This window comes from Heterodontus francisci, chromosome 20 (assembly GCF_036365525.1).
Source record: "Heterodontus francisci isolate sHetFra1 chromosome 20, sHetFra1.hap1, whole genome shotgun sequence".
Taxonomy (NCBI): domain Eukaryota; kingdom Metazoa; phylum Chordata; class Chondrichthyes; order Heterodontiformes; family Heterodontidae; genus Heterodontus; species Heterodontus francisci.
In genome coordinates, this window is record NC_090390.1 from 83,465,714 (window position 1) to 83,483,851 (window position 18,138).

Below are 18,138 nucleotides of genomic sequence, written 5' to 3' on the forward strand. Positions count from 1 at the left end.
TTATGTTGATGCGTTCAAATGAAGAGAGATGGGAGAAGGCTTATGTGGAGCACAAACAGCAGCACAGACCAGCTGGGCCGAGTGGCCTGTTTCTGTGCTGTAAAGTTCTACGTAATTTTTTGGTCCTTGCCATTTCTGTCCCTGACTCGATGCAGTTCTTGTTTTCTACATTGCGAAGATGTTCATTGGTAAACTTCATTGTTGTACGAAAAGCGATGCCAATAATGTACATCTAGCCGTGTTGGAGTTATAATCTCCCCCTCTCAGTCAGACAGATTAGGGGGATACCAATGCTCAGTGCACAGTCTTTGCTAAGACAATTAATCTCAGCCATTGGATTGTCACTTCATTCTTGGGTACACGGTATAGAAAACTCAGTCTGGGTTCCCTGATCATATAAGAGCATTAGAACTAGGAGCAGGAGTAGGCAATTCAGCCCCTCGAGTCTGCTCTGCCATTCAATACGATCATGGCTGATCTCATCTTGGCCTCAACTCCACTTTCCTGCCCCTTCTTCATAACCCTTCAACCCATTACTAATTAAAAATCTGTCTATCTCCTCAAATTTACTCAATGTCCCGCCATCCACCACACTCTGGGGTAGTGAATTCCACAGACGCACAACCCTTTGAGAGAAGTAATTTCTCCTCATCTCTGTTTTAAATCTGTTACCCCTTTATCCTAAAACTATGACCTAGATTGCCCCACCAGAGGAAACATCCTCTCTATGTCTACTTTGTCAGTCCCCTTAATCATCTTATATACTTCAATTAGATCTCCTCTCATTCTTTTAAACTCCAGAGCGTAAAGGCCTAAACTGCTCAATCTCTCTTCATAAGACAAACCCCCTCATTTCTGGAATCAATCTAGTGAACCTCCTCTGAACTGCCTCCAATGCAACTATATCCCTCCTCAAGTAAGGGGACCAAAACTGTACACAATATTCCAGGTGCAGTCTCACTAATGCCTTGTACAGTTGCAGTAACACTTCCCTACTTTTATACTCTATTCCTTTAGCAATAAATGCATTTGCCTTCCTTATTACCTGCTGTACTTGCATACTAGTTTTCTGCGATTCATGCATGAGAACACCCAGACCCCTCTGCACCGAAGCACTCTGAAGTTTCTCTCCATTTAGATAATTTGCCTTTCTATTCTTCCGACCAAAATGGATAACCTCACACTTATCCAAGTTAAACTCTTCTGCCAAATTTTGGCCCATTCACCGAACCTATTCATATCCATTTGTAAATTTCTTATTTCTTTATTGCAACTTACTATCACACCTATTTTAGTGTCATCTGCAAATTTGGCTATAGTACCTTCTATCCCTGCATCCAAGCCATTAATATAGATTGTAAATAGTTGGGGCCCCGAGGACCGAACCCTGTGGCACCCCACTAGTTACATCTTGCCAACCAGAAAAGGACCCATTTATCCCGACTCTCTGTTTTCTGTTGGTTAGCCAATCCTCTATCCAAGCTAACAAATTGCCCCAACCCCATGTGTTCTTACCTTGTGTATTAACCTTTTGTGCGGCACCTTATCAAATGCCTTCTGGAAGTCCAGATATACTACATCTACAGAATCCCCATTATCCACTTTACTTGTTACATCTTTGAAGAACTCTGGCAAATTAGTCAAACACTATTTACCCTTCATAAAACCATGCTGACTCTGATGGATTGCATTTTGACTTTCTAAATGTCCTGTTATTACTCCTTTAATAATGGATTCTAACAATTTCCCAACGACAGATGTTAAACTAATTGGTCTATAATTTCCTACTTTCTGCCTCCCTTTTTGAATAAGGGCGTTATATTGGCTTTTTTCCAATCCACTGAAACCTTTCCCGCATTCAGGGAATTTTGGAATATTATAACCAATGGATCCACTATCTCCGCTGCCACTTCCTTTAAGACCCTAGGATGTAGGCCATCAGGCCCTGGGGACTTGTTTGCCTTCAATGGCAATAGTTTGCTCAGTACTTTTTCCCTGGTGATGATGATTGTTCTAAGTTCCTCTATTTCTGTAACCTCTGCATCACCTGTTACTATTGGGATGGTACTAGTGTCCTCCACCGTGAAAACTGAGGCGAAATACTGATTTAGTGTCTCTGCCATTTCTGTGTTCCCCTCGATTAACTTCTCAATCTCATCCTCCAAGGGACCAACATTCATTTTAGCTACTCTTACCCTTTATCTACTTATAGAAGCTTTTGCCATCTGTTTTTATATTTTGCACTAGTTTTATTTCATAATTTACCTTTGCTCTTTTTATTACTTTTTTAGCAACCCTTTGTTGATCTTTAAAAGTTTCCCAATCTTCCAGCCTGCCACTGGCCTTTGCAATATGGTATGCCATAGATTTTGTCTTTATGTTATCCTTAACTTCCTTGCTTAGCCATGGATGTTTTTCCCCCTCTTAGAAACTTTCTTCCTCTCTGTGGCCACTCCTGGGAGCATGAGCCTGTGCCTGCTGGGTGCAGACTGGGACCTGGTCAAAGAAAAGAAGAGATAACTTGCATTTATATAGCAACTTCAGGAAGTCCCAAAGCATCTTACAGTTAATAAAGTACTTTTTTTGAAGTGTAGTCACTGTTGTAATGTAGGGAAATGTGAAATTTGCTATTTGTTGGAGCTTGTTGAGAACAATGAGATAAATAGCTAGATAATCTGTCATTTAGTGATGTCAGTTAAGAGGTAAATATCAGCCCAGGACACCAGGTCAGATGTGATAGCTTTGGCAATGAATTCCAAAAGAGCATGACACATGAACAAATTAGTGGAGAGCAACCAAAGAGCAATTGGCCACAGAGCCCGTCCACAACTTCAAAAGGGGCAAAAATAGAATATCATGCGTCCTTTCACAGCACCTTTCAAACGTCTGAATCATTCTGTGTGCAAGCTTTCCCGCAACACAACAAATCCACCAGCGCACGGCCGGTTCTTGGCTTCACAACAGAGTATGAAGCCTTGTAAGTTTGTAAAGTAATCCAAGAGGAAAGGTTGTCAGAGCTTTGATCCAAGCACTCCAACATTGTGGTAGATCAGTCAGAGAGTGAAGGACATCGTACAGTCCAGAGATTGCCCTACCTCAAGGCCAGCCACTGAGGCTTGTTCTGCACGTCACAGTGTCGGGAAGGTGCTTTGGGTCCTCCTTTCTCCAGGTGTGCTAGAGAGAGGTGGGAACAGCATTCTCAAGTCTTGGGTAGACTTGGGCTTTACCGAGAGTAAATAGTAATAATCTCGGCCAACACTTAAGTGGAGTACTGAGATAGTGTTGTATTGTCAGAAGTGCTGTCTTTCAGATGAGGCGTTAAACCTCTGGCAAGTCTGCCTTGTTCATGTGGACAGAAAAGATCTTGTGACACTATCAGCAGAAAAGCAAGGTAATTCTCCTGTTGTCCTGGACAATATTTCTTCCTTAACAACAAACAATGCACAGATTATCCAGTCATTTACTTCTTTGCTGTTTGTGCGATCTTGCTGTGTGCAAATTGGTTGTTGCATTTGGCTACAAGACAGTGACTAAACATCAAAGCATTTTATTTGCTGCGAAGAACTTTGGGCAGTCCTAATCTGAAAGGTGCTACAGAAATTCAATTCCTAGCTCTACAGATTTAAAATTGGGAACCAAATATGTGCACCACCTGTATTCCCAGCTGGGATTGTTGGATTACGAACTAGTTGTGGCCCCTCTACCATTGCCTCCAGTGAGTATTAGCTAACTCGGCCGAGACTGTGATTGAACCCGGAATCTTCCTGGATTGTATAGCTCAGTTACTGGGTAAACTGACTGAGTTACTGGAAAACATGTGGCTTTACCCATTTCTCCTTTCCCTGAGGGTTGCACACAATTTCCTCACAGGCCCTTGCCTATCACGTCTCCGAATGTAATCAAATATTCTAAGAAAAACAGTAACAGTTCGCCAACATTAGCGTGGAGGTGGAGTAGGTTCAAGCAAAAAAAATAAATTAAATCCATGTTTTAGTTAACCAGCCACTCCGTGTGATGCCCTCAGTTCCATTGGTAGGTTTAGAATCTGCACTTAAAGAGATCAAAGCTTAGTGAATACGTTACCAGTTTAGAATAAAATGCGCATAACACTCTGAATTACCTTGTCTTTTTTTATTGTATTTAGGTTGTTCTCAAATAAACCACAAATCCTTTTAGCAACTTTTATTTTTGCAAGGTGGGGGTTGGGGGATTACCTATTGTGAACAGTACCCTGCTGGTGACATTGGCAGAATGGAGGCCCCTCTTGAAAGCTTCAGAGACAGTGTGTACTTGATGATAGTAAATCTTATCAGAATGTTCAGGACTGCTGATTTGGGTTTTCATTTGTTGCTCTGTATGCCTAGAGAAGAAAACCCATTTGTCTGTCTCTCCTCTTGTCCCTGTCTGTCTCTACGCCTGTTTTCTTCCTTTGTAAATATTTCTCTTTCTTTCTTCTCCCCTCTGGTTTTCTCTTTTCTTTCTGTTCCCCTTTCTGTGTCTGTGTGTCTTCCTCCCATATTTCCTTCCTCTCAGTCCATCTCTCTTCCTTCCCTCTCCTCTCCCTGTCAATCTGTCAGAGGGGGTGTCTTTCAGATGAGATGTTAAACTGAGGTCCTGTCTGCCCCCTCAGTTGGATGTAAAAGATCCCATGGCACCATTTCAAAGCAGAGCAGGGAACTTATCCCCAGTGTCCTGGATCTAAAGCCTGGCTACCTGACCTGAACCCGACCAAACCCGACTACATGTGTGTCGGCTTCAGGTCGGGTCAGTATTTCTGCGTCCAGCATTTGGGGTCAGGTCGGGCTGGCCTGTACTGTTTCATTTCGCATTGTTTTTGTTTTAATCTACGATTTTTATATTTTATAATATGTTTGGTATTTTCAGGTCAGGTCAGGCAGTTAAAAGAATTAAAGGACTGTGGACCGGGTCGGGTTGGGTTTGGCTGTTGTCGGTCCCGGGTTGGGTTTGGCTGTTGTCGGTCCCGGGTTGGGTTTGGCTGTTGTCGGTCCCGGGTTGGGTTTGGCTGTTGTCGGTCCCGGGTTGGGTTTGGCTGTTGTCGGTCCCGGGTTGGGTTTGGCTGTTGTCGGTCCCGGGTTGGGTTTGGCTGTTGTCGGTCCCGGGTTGGGTTTGGCTGTTGTCGGTCCCGGGTTGGGTTTGGCTGTTGTCGGTCCCGGGTTGGGTTTGGCTGTTGTCGGTCCCGGGTTGGGTTTGGCTGTTGGCTGGTCGGGTTCAGTTTGGCTGTTGTCGGGTCGGGTCCGGGTCGGGTTCAGTTTGGGTGTTGTCGGGCCAGGTTTAGTTTGGCCGTTGTCGGGTCGTGTCCGGGTCGGGTTGGGTTTGGCTGTTGTCTGGTCGGGTTGGGTTTGGTCGTTGTCTGGCCTGGGTTGGGTTTGGCCGTTGTCGGCCCCGGGTGGGGTTTGGCCGTTGTCGGCCCCGGGTGGGGTTTGGCCGTTGTCGGCCCCGGGTGGGGTTTGGCCGTTGTCGGCCCCGGGTGGGGTTGGGCCGTTGTCGGGCCCGGGCCCGGGTCTGGTTTTAATTTTATACCTGAGCCAGGCTTTACCTGGAGCCAATATTTATCCTTCAACCAATACCTGGTCATTTATCACATTACTGTTTGTGGGAGCTTGCTGTGCGTAAATCGGTTGTCGCTTTTCCTACAACAGTGACTATACTTCAAAAAAATATTTCATTTGGCAGTAAAGCACTTTGGGACTTCATGAGGTCATACTGTGTGTGAAATGATTTCTCCTCATTGCCCCTCTAGTTCTTTTGCCAGTTGCTTTAAATCTATGACGTCTGGTTACTGACCCACTTGCCAAAGGAAATAGAGCAAGTAGGGAGAAACTATCAAACCTCATCATTTTCAACACCTCTATTAGGTCTCCCATAAACTTCTCTGCTCTAAGACCAACAACCCCAGCTTCTCCAGTCTCTCCACTTAATTGAAGTCCCTCATCCCTCGTACCATCCTGGTAAATCTCTGCACCCTCTCCAGGGCCTTGATATCCTTCCTAAAGAGCGGTGTCTGGAATTGTACACAATACTCCAGCCAGGGCCTAACCAGAGATTTGTAAAAGTTTAGCATAACTTCCTTGCTTTTGTATTCAGTGCCCCTATTTACAAAGCCAAATATCCCACTGGCTTTATTAACTTGCCCTGCCATCTTCAAAGATTTGTGAAGATGCACCTCCCAGGCCCCTCTGTTCTTGCACCTCTCCACATAGTACTATTTAGATTGTACTGCCAATTAAGTAGTGTATATCTCAAGTTACCAACACAGTCAGATCATGGTGTTTCGATTTAGAATTCAACCACCACTGAGTCCATGATGCTAAAAATAGCCCTTACCACCCCTTCAGGATTGCCTGGGTTTCGAGGGGCAGATTGGAAGGGCTTGGAGACTCCAGATAGCCCATGAATACAGCTGGATAATCCCCCACATGGCCCCCAGTCTTATAGATGATTGAATGAGAACAATGTCACCCAACACAGTTCTGACCAATTGGACTTAGAGCCATGGGGACTCTTGAGACCAACCCAATAATCATTTCGCTTAAGACCCTGCCCCATCACCCTCAATCCAGCAAGAGTGAGGGAATGTGCAATATGCTGAGCTTGAAATTTTTCTTCATACTTTTCACTAGATTAAGCACCAGAATGAGAGGGTTGTCTTCTAATGAGAGGCTGAGTAAATTGGGCCTATACTCTCTGCAGTTTAGAAGAATGAGTCATAGAGAGATACAGCACCGAAACAGGCCCTTCGGCCCAACAAGTCTGTGCTGACCGTCAACCACCCATTTATACTAATCCTACTTTTCCCTCTCACATCCCCTCAATTCTCCTATCATCTGCCTACGCTAGGAGTAATTTTTTTTTTACAATGGCCAATTTACCTATCAACCCACAAGCCTTTGGCGTGTGGGAGGAAACTGGAGCACCCGGAGGAAACCCACACGGTCACAGGGAGAACTTGCAAACTCCACACAGGCGGTACCCAGAACCAAACCCGGGTCGCTGGAGCTGTGAGGGTGCGGTGCTAACCACTGTGCCGCCTTTAGAGATGACGTCATTGCAACATACAAGCTTCTGAAGGAGTAGATACTGAGAGATTGTTCCCTGGCTGGGGAGTTTAGAATACAGGAGGAGAGCACAGTCGGAGGATAATAGGATGATCATTTAGGACTGCAATGAGGGGAAAGAGTTGTGAATCTTTTGAATTTTCTGCCCCAGAGGATTGTGGAAGATCGTTGCATATACTCAAGATGTGACAGGTTTTTGATCTCTCGAGGAATCGAAGGATATGGGAAGCAGGTGGGAAGGTGGAGTTGAGGCCGAGGTTCAGCCACGACCGTATTGAATGGTGGAGTAGGCTCGAGAGGCCGTAAGGTCTGCTCCTATTTTCTTATGTTCTTGCCTCCCCTCATGAGCAGCAGTTCTCAACGCAGATTAGGTGTATTCCTAACGGGGGTCAGCACATGACCTCCTGCCTCCAACTAATCCTGCATCTCCCCCCCCCCCCCCCCCCACCGAAGATTTCACCATTGGTCGACCAACAGTTCCATCATCAAGATAGCCTACAGGCCCACAGCAAAGCAAAGTGACTTGTCATTTCCAGAGTGGATGATTTTTCACTGTCAAAAAGCCTTGCTTCCCACCTCAATTTTTTAATAACCATATTTTAGGAAGGATGTGAAGGCTTTAGAGATGGTGCAGAAAAGATTTATGAGGATGGTTCTGAGGATGAGAGACTTCAGTTACGAGAATAGATTGGGGAAGCTGGGGGCTGTTTTTAGAGAAGAGAAGGTTGAGAGGAGATTTGTTAGATGTGTTCCAAATTTATGATGCATCTGGACAGAGTAGAAAGAGAAAAGCTGTTCCCAATGGCGGAAGAGTCGAGAGCCAGAGGACACCGATTTAAGATGAATGGCAAAACAACCAACAGCGACATGAGGAAAAACTTACAAAGTGAGTGGTTAGGATCTGGAATGCACTGCCTGAGTGTGGTGGAGGCTGATACAATTGCGGCTTTCAAAGGGGAATTGGATAATTACCTGAAGGGAAAAGATTTTCAGGGCTACAGGGAAAGGGCGGTGTAATGGGACTTGCTGAATTGCTCCTGCAGAGAGCTAGCAGGGACTCGATGGGACAAATGGCCTCCTTCTGTGTTGTAACCATTCTATGATTCTATAACTAATCATGAAAAGTGTTCAAGAAATTTTTTTAAAGACAATTTTTTTTTAAACCGTCATTATTATTTCTGTCCCTGGGTGTTGCTCATTGCAGTGTGCTGGAGTTTGATCTTTAATCTAGAGCAATCCTAGAGGGTTGGCAACCCTGACTTGTGAAGCTATCAACTCCCATTGCTGTCCGGATGCTACACGAACTGGGTTCCCTCCCAATACTTTACCAATGTTTGCTCAGTGAGTTCTGACAAGATATTCTAGTGCAGAGTGAAGCAGCGAATAGTTGAACACATCCTTTCAGGCAACATATAACCCCATGGGAACGAGGGCCATAGCCCAGGATCTGGTGCTAAGGTCAACAGTAGTGTCTCCATTGCAACCCGAGCTCAGATCCACGATGGCTTGACTGAATCAGTCACCTTCGTTATTGAAACAGTGAAACCACTTGAGAGAGCTTCTTTATTTATGTGCTTTACTGAAGTTTTAAGTGTAAAGTCAACTTGCTCTGACTGTTTTAAATAATATTTTATTTTATATTATAACCATACAACAAAACTGGGTAGCCAAGCATCTTACTGTAAAAAAAAAACTCAATACCATTCATTCAGTAATATGACCTGTTATTTTTGAATTTTTGTCCATTGCACAAGAATTCTGCATGTTACTCTCCTTGAAAGCATGCCAGACCATCATTTCTCGCAGTGCTGCCTACACTGCGCACTATATTAACATCGAGGATGAGGCAAAGGCTGCAGTGAGGTGCGTGACAGTGACACGACGCAGGTACGGTGACATCTTGTGTGAGGACAAATCTCGACCAGTTCATCAACTCCCTCTGAGACCTATCATAACTTCGACCCACCTTCCCGTCTGTGTGACTTTTCTTTTGCGTGAATTTTTTTGGCCCATTCAGATGAGGGATATTAATGTTAGCGGGCGGAACTCACTCAGGTAGCCAGTGCCAGATACAGTACAGGTTAGGTACAGAGTAAAGCTCCCTCTACACTGTCCCCATCAAACACTCCCCAGGACAGGTTCAGCACGGGGTTAGATACAGAGTAAAGCTCCCTCTACACTGTCCCCATCAAACACTCCCAGGGCAGGTACAGCACGGGGTTAGATACAGAGTAAAGCTCCCTCTACACTGTCCCCATCAAACACTCACAGGGCAGGTACAGCATGGGGCTAGATACAAAGTAAAGCTCACTCTACACTGTCCCCATCAAACACTCACAAGGCAGGTACAGCACAGATTAGATACAGAGTAAAGCTCCCTCTACACTGTCCCCATCAAACATGATAGAAGGGAGGAGGGGATGTGTCACTGAGCCTCCTGTTTGAGGGATTCTGCACCATAAAGGCAGCTTTCATTCCTGTATGACGTACAAGCAAAAGAGCAACGCTTGTTTGTTTTGGTTTGCTTTTTCTGGTGTGATTTAGCCTGAGACCCCACCTGACCCAGCCCTTCCCCTCCCACAAAACCCACCCACCCCCTCCCTCCCCTTACATTGACCATCTTAACATCAGACAAGCCACTCTGCAAGAATGTAATAAAGACGAGAGACAGACAGTGTTGGCAGTCCCGGATTGTGTTTGCTTGCCTAACCCCCCCCACCACACCCCCCACCCCCCCCCCCCACCCCCCAACCTCCTCCCCGCTATTCGGTACCACATCGAGAAGCTCCAGGACTTCAGCTGTGACCTTCTGGTCCCGTCGCGGTATCACAATAGTCTTTTTTTTCTGCTTCTGAACATATATTTCTATCCGGGGTCCGGGGGGAACTTGCCAGATCGGACGATGTGTTTCCTTTTATTTTTGTGGTTGTTTCAAGCAATTATTATTGTACAAATAAGTCAGCGTCCTTTGTCGATTTTGCTGATTTGCTTTGTTGCTGATGTGCGTGTGTTTTTATTTTAATATATATAATATATTCTGTCTCGGCTGGGGGAGGGGGGGGCTTCGATCGGAGCTACAGGCACCGGGTGCAGCCACACTTGACGCTTTTCTCTACCTCCTCAGTGAAGGATGAGCCATCGCTGCACTCAAAGGTGTACATCCGTCGTTTGACTTTCAACTCAATGCAGCAACCCCGACCCGGGCACGACCCCTGGCACTCCACCCAGGAGACCCGTCGGGAGCTCTGGCAGATGGTGTAGCCCCTCTGTAACTGGTAATAATCCCGCACGGGCACCCCTCGACACTCTGCTTCTGCAAAGGTGCGTTGGAAGAAGGGAAGGGAAGGGGAAGGGAAGGGGGGGGTCACAGGGTGGGGAGAGACAAGAGAAAATCAATCAGAACCGGCTGGAGGCTGCTCCGCATTCATGCCCAGAGATGCCCGCCCCCTCAGGGCGCAGGTTACACAACTTCAAAGATCGAGGGGGGTGATTCTGGGCGTAAACGTGACTGCAGCGCGCCCAGGTCTCCTCAATGTGTCATCTTTGTCCATCAAGCCCTCGCTCACCCACCCACGACTGGTAAAATCTCCACCCACACACTCGTCTCCCTCCCATCTCCAGCACGAGTCTCCTCCCATCGCACTTGTTCAGGGCGGGTGGGGGTTTGAGGGGTGCAGTGTCTCAATGTCACAGCCAGATTCTCGGGGGGGGGAAACAATCAAACTAATTGTTTTCTTGCTCTTTCAACTGCAACTTTTTTTTAAGCAACTTTACCTTTTTTTTTGATCCGTACTGAAATCTGCTGTCTATTATCTGTTTCTTTTAATGGATTTTAGTCACAATATAAATTGAAAATCTCCAAGGCCAGATTCATGCAGTGTCTGATTTGCTCAGTTGATGATGAAACGAGCTGAAACTAGAATAAATTTACTGTTGAAAGTCTGGAGTTTCCTTGGACCCCGTTTTTCTTTTACACTGATTATCTCTGTGACCTCCTCTAGCCCCACAACCCTCCGAGGTCTCTGTGACCTCCTCTAGCCCCACAACCCTCCGAGGTCTCTGTGACCTCCTCTAGCCCCACAACCCTCCGAGGTCTCTGTGACCTCCTCTAGCCCCACAACCCTCCGAGGTCTCTGTGACCTCCTCTAGCCCCACAACCCTCCGAGGTCTCTGTGACCTCCTCTAGCCCCACAACGCTCCGAGATCTCTTCACTCCTCCAATTCTGGCCTCTTTACGCATCCCTGATTTCAGTTGGTGAACGACATGAGGCCATGTTTTCATCTGCCTGGATCCTAAGCTTTGGAATTCTCTCCCTAAAACTCTCCACCTCTCTCTCCTCCTTTAAAAATGCTCCTTAAAATCGATCTCTTTGCCAAGCTTTTGGTCACATGCCCCAATATTTCCTTATGTGGCTCAGTGTCAATTGATAATTACTCTTGTGAAGCACCTTGGGACACTTACTGCATTAAAGGCACTACATCAATTCAAGTTGTTGTTGATTTTCACCCAGGCGTGTTTTAATTGAGGTCGGGAGAAAATTGGGATGTTTCTCGACATCGAGAAAGTGATCGCAGCTTCCTTCATCATTCTGGGTTTAACTTCCAAGTCGTGCACACGGAGGTCACGTCAGGATGTGGGTTTAAAAATTACATTGACTGCTTATTCTGAAAATTATTTTTCCTAGAAGTTTCTCCTCTCCCATGTCTCGCAGACACCTTCACTGAGAAGCCCTCGTTTACATGTCAGTCCACAGAGTGAGTGTCGGTGGGCAATTCGACATTGGAAGATGTTACAGCTCGGCCTGAACTTGCCCTCAAACATCATCTGCATTCCAGGAGTGTCCAGGTCCAGAGGGAAGCAGGGAATCACTGGGTCATGTAGCAGGAAGCTGGCTTGTTTTGCTTTTGGCCCTACCCTACACACCCACCCTTCTTCTGTCTGTAATAGTTCATTCCCGCAGCATATAGTGCATTCAACCACTGAGCCATTGGGTCACTCCTCAAGAGTGTGCCTCACTCTACATCGCCTGCACCATGTGCTTGGGTTTCCCTTACATACCAGGGTATGTGAATATTGACTAGACGTTGTCCTCTCCGACATCTGCTGCTTCTCTTTAGCTTAGAGTTGCCCCTGTCGTTGGGTGTATTTCCGCAGAGGTTTTGATCACGTGAAATCCTGACTCTAAACCCACCCCACACAACTTCCTAGAAATTGGTGCACTGACATGGTCATCTTTTGCAGGCACAACCAACTGGAAAGCCAACAGACTCTTTGTTACTCAATTGGATGATTCTTTTTCCCATCTCCAATATTATCATAACTAGTCGAGATTTTTTAAAACTTTATTCACAGAATGTGTGAGTCACTGGCAAGTCCAGAATTTATTGCCCACTCCTATTTGCCCTTGAGCTGAGTGGCATGCCAAGCCATTTCAGAGGGCTAAAGGATATTAGTGAACCAGATGGGTTTTTACAACAATTGGCAATGGTTTCATGGTCATCATTAGACTAATTTTATTAATTGAATTCAAATTTCACCATCTGCCGTTGTGGGATTTGAACACATATCCCCAGAGCAGTACCTGGGCCTCTAGATTACTAGTCCAGTGACAATACCACTACATCACCACCTTATTATCCCTTGAGAAGGTGATAGTGAGACACCTTCTTGAGTTGCTGTAATCCACATGCTATAGGTACACCCACAGAGCTGTTAGCAAGGGAGTTCAGGATTTTAACCCAGTGACAAAGAGGGAACAGCGATATCGTTCCAAGTCAGGATGGTGTGTAAGGGATAAAGAAAATGAAGAAAACCTGTCCTGGGAGTGTTTGATGGGGCAGTGTAGAGGGAGCTTTATTCTGTATCTAACCCCATTTTTTTTTTAGATTTTAATTATTTTTATTGTGAATCTGTACTCCAAAATGCAAAGACTGCAGCTTAGAACTGGATGACTTGGCCCTTCCTCTTCTTGTCTCCTCCCAGCTCAAAGTGCTTGCACCTTTTGATGGCCAGCATTCTCTTTGATCGACAGTTAGGGTCTACACACTCCAGTCTCAGCACAATCTTCTTAGTAGTCTTAGCCTTTTTTCAAAATAGTGCTGTACCTGTCCTGGGAGTGTTTGATGGGATAGTGTAGAGGCAGCTTTACTCTATCTAACCCCGTGCTATGTTTTATCATGAAGCTTTTAATGACTGTATAGTTAATGAATTTGCAACGAATTTGGCCTAACCATCACCCTCAAGAAAACGAACATCATGGGACAGGACGTCAGAAATGCTCCATCCATCAATATCGCCGACCACGCTCTGGAAGTGGTTCAAGAGTTCACCTACCAAGGCTCAACTATCACCAGTAACCTGTCTCTCGATGCAGAAATCAACAAGCACATGGGAAAGGCGTCTGCCACTATGTCCACACTGGCCAAGAGAGTGTGGGAAAATGGCGCACTGACACGGAACACAAAAGTCCGAGTGTATCAAGCCTGTGGCTTCAGTACCTTGCTCTATGGCAGCGAGGCCTGGACAACGTATGTCAGCCAAGAGCGACGTCTCAACTCATTCCATCTTTGCTGCCTCTGGAGAATCCTTGGCATCAGGTGGCAGGACCGTATCTCCAATGCAGAAGTCCTTGAGGGGGCCAACATCCCCAGCTTATACACACTGGGATGATTGTAGGGTTAGTATAAATGGGTGGTTATTGGTCGGCACAGACTCGGTGGGCCGAAGGGCCTGTCTCAGTGCTGTATCTCTAAATAAATAAATAAATAAATAATACTACTGAGTCAGCGGCGTTTGAGATAGCTGGGCCATGTGAGCCGCATGGAAGATGGCAGGATCCCCAAGGACACATTGTACAGCGAGCTCGCCACTGGTATCAGACCCACCGGCTGTCCATGTCTCTGCTTTAAAGACGTCTGCAAACGCAACATGAAGTACTGTGACATTGATCACAAGTCGTGGGAGTCAGTTGCCAGTGATCGCCAGAGCTGGCGGACAGCCATAAAGACGGGGCTAAAGTGTGGTGAGTCGAAGAGACTTAGCAGTTGGCAGGAAAAAAGACAGGCGCAAGGGGAGAGCCAACTGTGTAACAGCCCCGACAACCAATTTTATCTGCAGCACCTGTGGAAGAGTCAGTCACTCTAGAATTGGCCTTTATAGCCACTCCAGGCGCTGCTCCACAAACCACTGACCACCTCCAGGCGCGTATCCATTGTCTCTCGAGACAAGGAGGCCAAAGAAGAAGAAGATATTTAATGAACATGAAAAACTTACACAATTAAAGAAACTACTCACATTCGCTCTAAAAATCACAAAGGAACAATTGGGTGAATGATTGTGACCTACTGAAGGATCATTACAGCCAAACAAAACACAGATTTTCATCTCACCAGTCTGAGCTGTATTTAAACCCAGGTCACACATGTCAGTATTTTACTCACAATGTCACCCAGTCTGGCAATTTATATTTTGATATATTTCCCCTTGTCCTCACCACTCTATCCCCACCTAAAAGGTTTTGCTCCCTTGGTCTAGGTTGGGGAGAAGGCCATTCAGCCCTTCGTCTGTTCCGCCAATGAGTGATCTGTATCTCGATTCCATGTTACTGCCATTGTTCCCGATCTGTTAATACCCTTGAAATCTATCAATCTCAGTCCAGGTGACCCCCCCCCCCACCCAGCGGCCTCAGAATTCCAGATTTACACCACCTTCTCTGTGAAGATGTGCTTCCCGGTTTCATTCATGAACAGCCATGCTCCGATTTTGTGATCCTAATTCTGGCAGTTTATCATTGCCAGCATCTGCTCCTCCCTGAACCTGGAATGCTTTTGTACAATTGTGATGCTGCCGTGCTGTTAACCCAAACAATCAGGGTAAGTTATCTTTTTTAATTTAAAAAAAAACGATTAAAATGAACCAATAGTTCGATTAAGGCAATTTCCATTCTGGCTGAGCTAGTTCACTATTGAAAGGTTCTTATAAAGTGTGATGCAGAAACAAATACATTACAGTAATAAAGCTAGTATTGGATTATTAGATTTGGACTTGTTTTAATTATTCAATATAAGATGATCACCAATAAATTCAAGAGGGAATTCAGGAGAAACTTCTTTATCCAGAAGGTGGTGAGAATGTGGAACTCACTACAACATGGAGTGGTTGAGGTGAATAGCATCAATACATTTAAGAGGAAGCTCGATAAACACGAGAGGGGAAAGGAACAGGAGGCTATGTTGATCGTGTGAGATGAAGAGGGGTGGGAGGAGGCTCGTGTGGAGCAGAAAAACCAGCATTGGTTGTGCCAACTGGCCTGTTTCTGTGCTGCAGACTCAGTGTGATTCGATGAACATAAGAATGAAAAAATATAAAAAATCTCCTTTACTTCTCTGTCACATTTATTATTTTTTTAACCTTTTACTATTTATTAAAAATTGTGTTCCAGCTTTAATTTATTTATTGGTCAAGGTTATGTAACTTTCTAACCTGGTTTTCTCTGCCTGCTCCACTCTTGCTTTTTAGAACTGACAGCATTTTAAATACATCCCATCAGGCTATTTCTATAGAAAGAACTTACATTTATATAGCGCCTTACGTAACAATCAGGATGTTCCAAAGCCCTTCACAACCAGGAAGGTACTTTCTGAAGTGTAGTCACTGTTGTAATGTAGGAAAGGCAACTGCCAATTTGCATGCACAGCAAGCTCCCACAATAAAATAACCAACCAGTGCATGTTCTTAAACTATTTGTTGAGGGATATCTATTGGTTAGGACACAGGAGCGAATTCCCCTGCTCCTCTTCAAAGCAGTGGAGCAGGGCGTGTTACGTCCACCTGCAATGTCAGACAGGGTCTGAGTTTAACATCTCATCTGAAAGATGGCACCTCTGACAGTGCAGCACTCCCTCAGCAGGGAGCAGGACTTGAACTCATGGCCTCCTGACTCGAAGGCAAGAGTGCTTCTCACTGAAAGGAGGCTGACCCATTAAACAGTTTCCGTTTGGGGCAGTTTCACTGGTTTGCTTTGGCTTGAAGTTTCTGCTGAAATTTATTTGCATTATCGCAAACGTAAAACGTCCCATGAACCAGAGCAATAACAGAATGCAACGTCAATTTATTTTAAAATTTCCATTGAAATGTATTCCTTGATGTATTTGAGAGTGGTAACCTAGTGCAGTTTCATTAATCCAGCTGACAATTCCCCAAACAATTCAATCTGGTTTGGACAATACTGCCCAGAATGCACTGATATATCTAACAATAAACAAGCACGAACCTAGATCCCATCAACCCCCCTGTGACCATCTCCCCGCACCCCATCCCACCTAGCTTGTCACGAGTCCCGAGCTGAGCCCGTACCTTGGTTGCAAAGATCACCGGTGTAACCATTCTCACACTGACACGTGGCCTGGCCGAGCTCAGAGATCTGACACTGGCCATGCTCGCACTGCAGCCTCTTGCAAGGGTTAAACAGCTCCTCTTGCTGGTTGCAGAGTGCTCCCCTGTGTCCCTCGTTGCACTCACAGCGGTAAGTCACCAGGTCCAGTGCCACACAGCTCCCATGCACGCACCTGTAGCACAGAACGACAGTGTAGAAAGGGAGCTTTACTCTATCTAACCCGATTTTTTTTTTTCCTTTAAAAGTTGGCCTTTATACCCCAGGCCCCTTTTATATACATTTTATAAAATAACTTTATTAAAACAGTTAAATAAAACAAAACCCAAATTAAAATGCCATTCTCTGCATCAATGATGCACTCAAGCCCCTGCGGTGCCCACCGGTTGCGGAAGGCCGCAAGCCTATCAGCGGACACCGCATGCTCCGTCTCCAGAGACAACTGGGTGTGAACGTAACCACAGAAGGGGGGTAGGCAATCAGGGAGGACGGACCCCACCCGACGGCCCGCAGCTTGGACCTGTGAATTGCCACCTTGGCCAGGCCCAGGAGCAGACCGACAAGGAGATCCTCCTCCCGGCCCACACCCCTCTGCACCAGGTGCCCAAAGATCAGGAGCGTGGAGCTGAAGTGCAGCCAAAACCTGACGAGCAGCCCCGTTAAATATGCAAACAGGGGCTGCAACCTCACACACTCCATATAGACGTGGAACACGGACTCGTCCAGGCCGCAGAAATTACAGGCAGCCTGGGAGTCCGTGAACCTGCTTAAAAGTTTATTGCACGGGACTGCCCTGTGCAGCACCCTCCACCCCCACGTCCCCGATGTAAAGGGGGAGGACTCCTGTGTAGAGAGAGATCTCCACCGGGGTTTCCCCTCGCCGCCAGATGGCAACGCGGTCCACCAAGGGCATGTCCAGCCGGCTGACGAGGAAGTGGAGGGTGTGCGGGAGTAGGCTGTACAGGAAACATCTCCGCGCCATGTGGAGTGGCAAAGAGGGCATTTCCGAGAGGCTGCTCGGGTTGTGCGGGACAGGCTCCCGAGGAGGGTTTCAGGGCCTGGGTCTGATGAGCAGTTCCAGCTGAGCGGGGGTCAGCTCGGCCGGGAGCGTTCCGCATTCCCGAGCCCCCTTGTCACCTGCAGTGAGGGGCATCCCGGGGGCTTCGGCTACTCCTCCACCCGTCGGTCCGTCACCGGAGCCAGCTACCCAGACAGCCGAGGCGCTCTCTGCCACCAGTGAGTAGAGCACCCTGACTGGCGGCGACCATGTTCCAGACTCGGAATAGATCCAGATAAAAGACAGGCAATTCCCTCAGAGAGACGCGGCTACCGTTCTCCGCCGGGAGCTGCGTGTCATCTTGAAGGCAGTGCTCCTGGTGGAAAAAATAGATCGCCAGCACACACCATCGGGGAGGACGCTCGACGTACAGGTATCACTGCAGGGTCCGAAGGCGGAGAGTCGCAGCCTGGGTGCGGACGCACACCAGCGACTGGCCGCCCTCCTCAATTGGGAGACTCAGGACCGCAGCAGAGACCCAGTGTTTCCTCTTGCCCCAGAAGAAATGGACAAGCTTCTTCTGGAATAAAAGCAAAATACTGCGGATGCTGGAAATCTGAAACAAAAACAAGAAATGCTGGATTCACTCAGCAGGTCTGGCAGCATCTGTGGA

At 46.5% G+C, this 18,138-nt stretch overlaps 1 protein-coding gene across 5 annotated transcripts in view; it reads right to left on the minus strand.

Moving 5' to 3' along the window:
• LOC137380790 (slit homolog 1 protein-like) overlaps positions 1-18,138 on the minus strand; it is a 382,190-nt gene that overhangs the window by 44,090 nt on the left and 319,962 nt on the right. For 4 of the 5 annotated variants that reach the window (XM_068053145.1, XM_068053144.1, XM_068053146.1 and 1 more), the window contains 2 exons: positions 16,432-16,643; positions 9,827-10,389 (listed from right to left, as the gene is read on the minus strand). In XM_068053145.1, the coding sequence (XP_067909246.1) occupies positions 10,151-10,389; positions 16,432-16,643 (451 nt within the window). In that variant the 3' untranslated portion in view covers positions 9,827-10,150. Of the gene's footprint in view, positions 1-9,826; positions 10,390-16,431; positions 16,644-18,138 lie in introns of those variants that run through there. The other variant, XM_068053147.1, reaches the window with a different exon arrangement.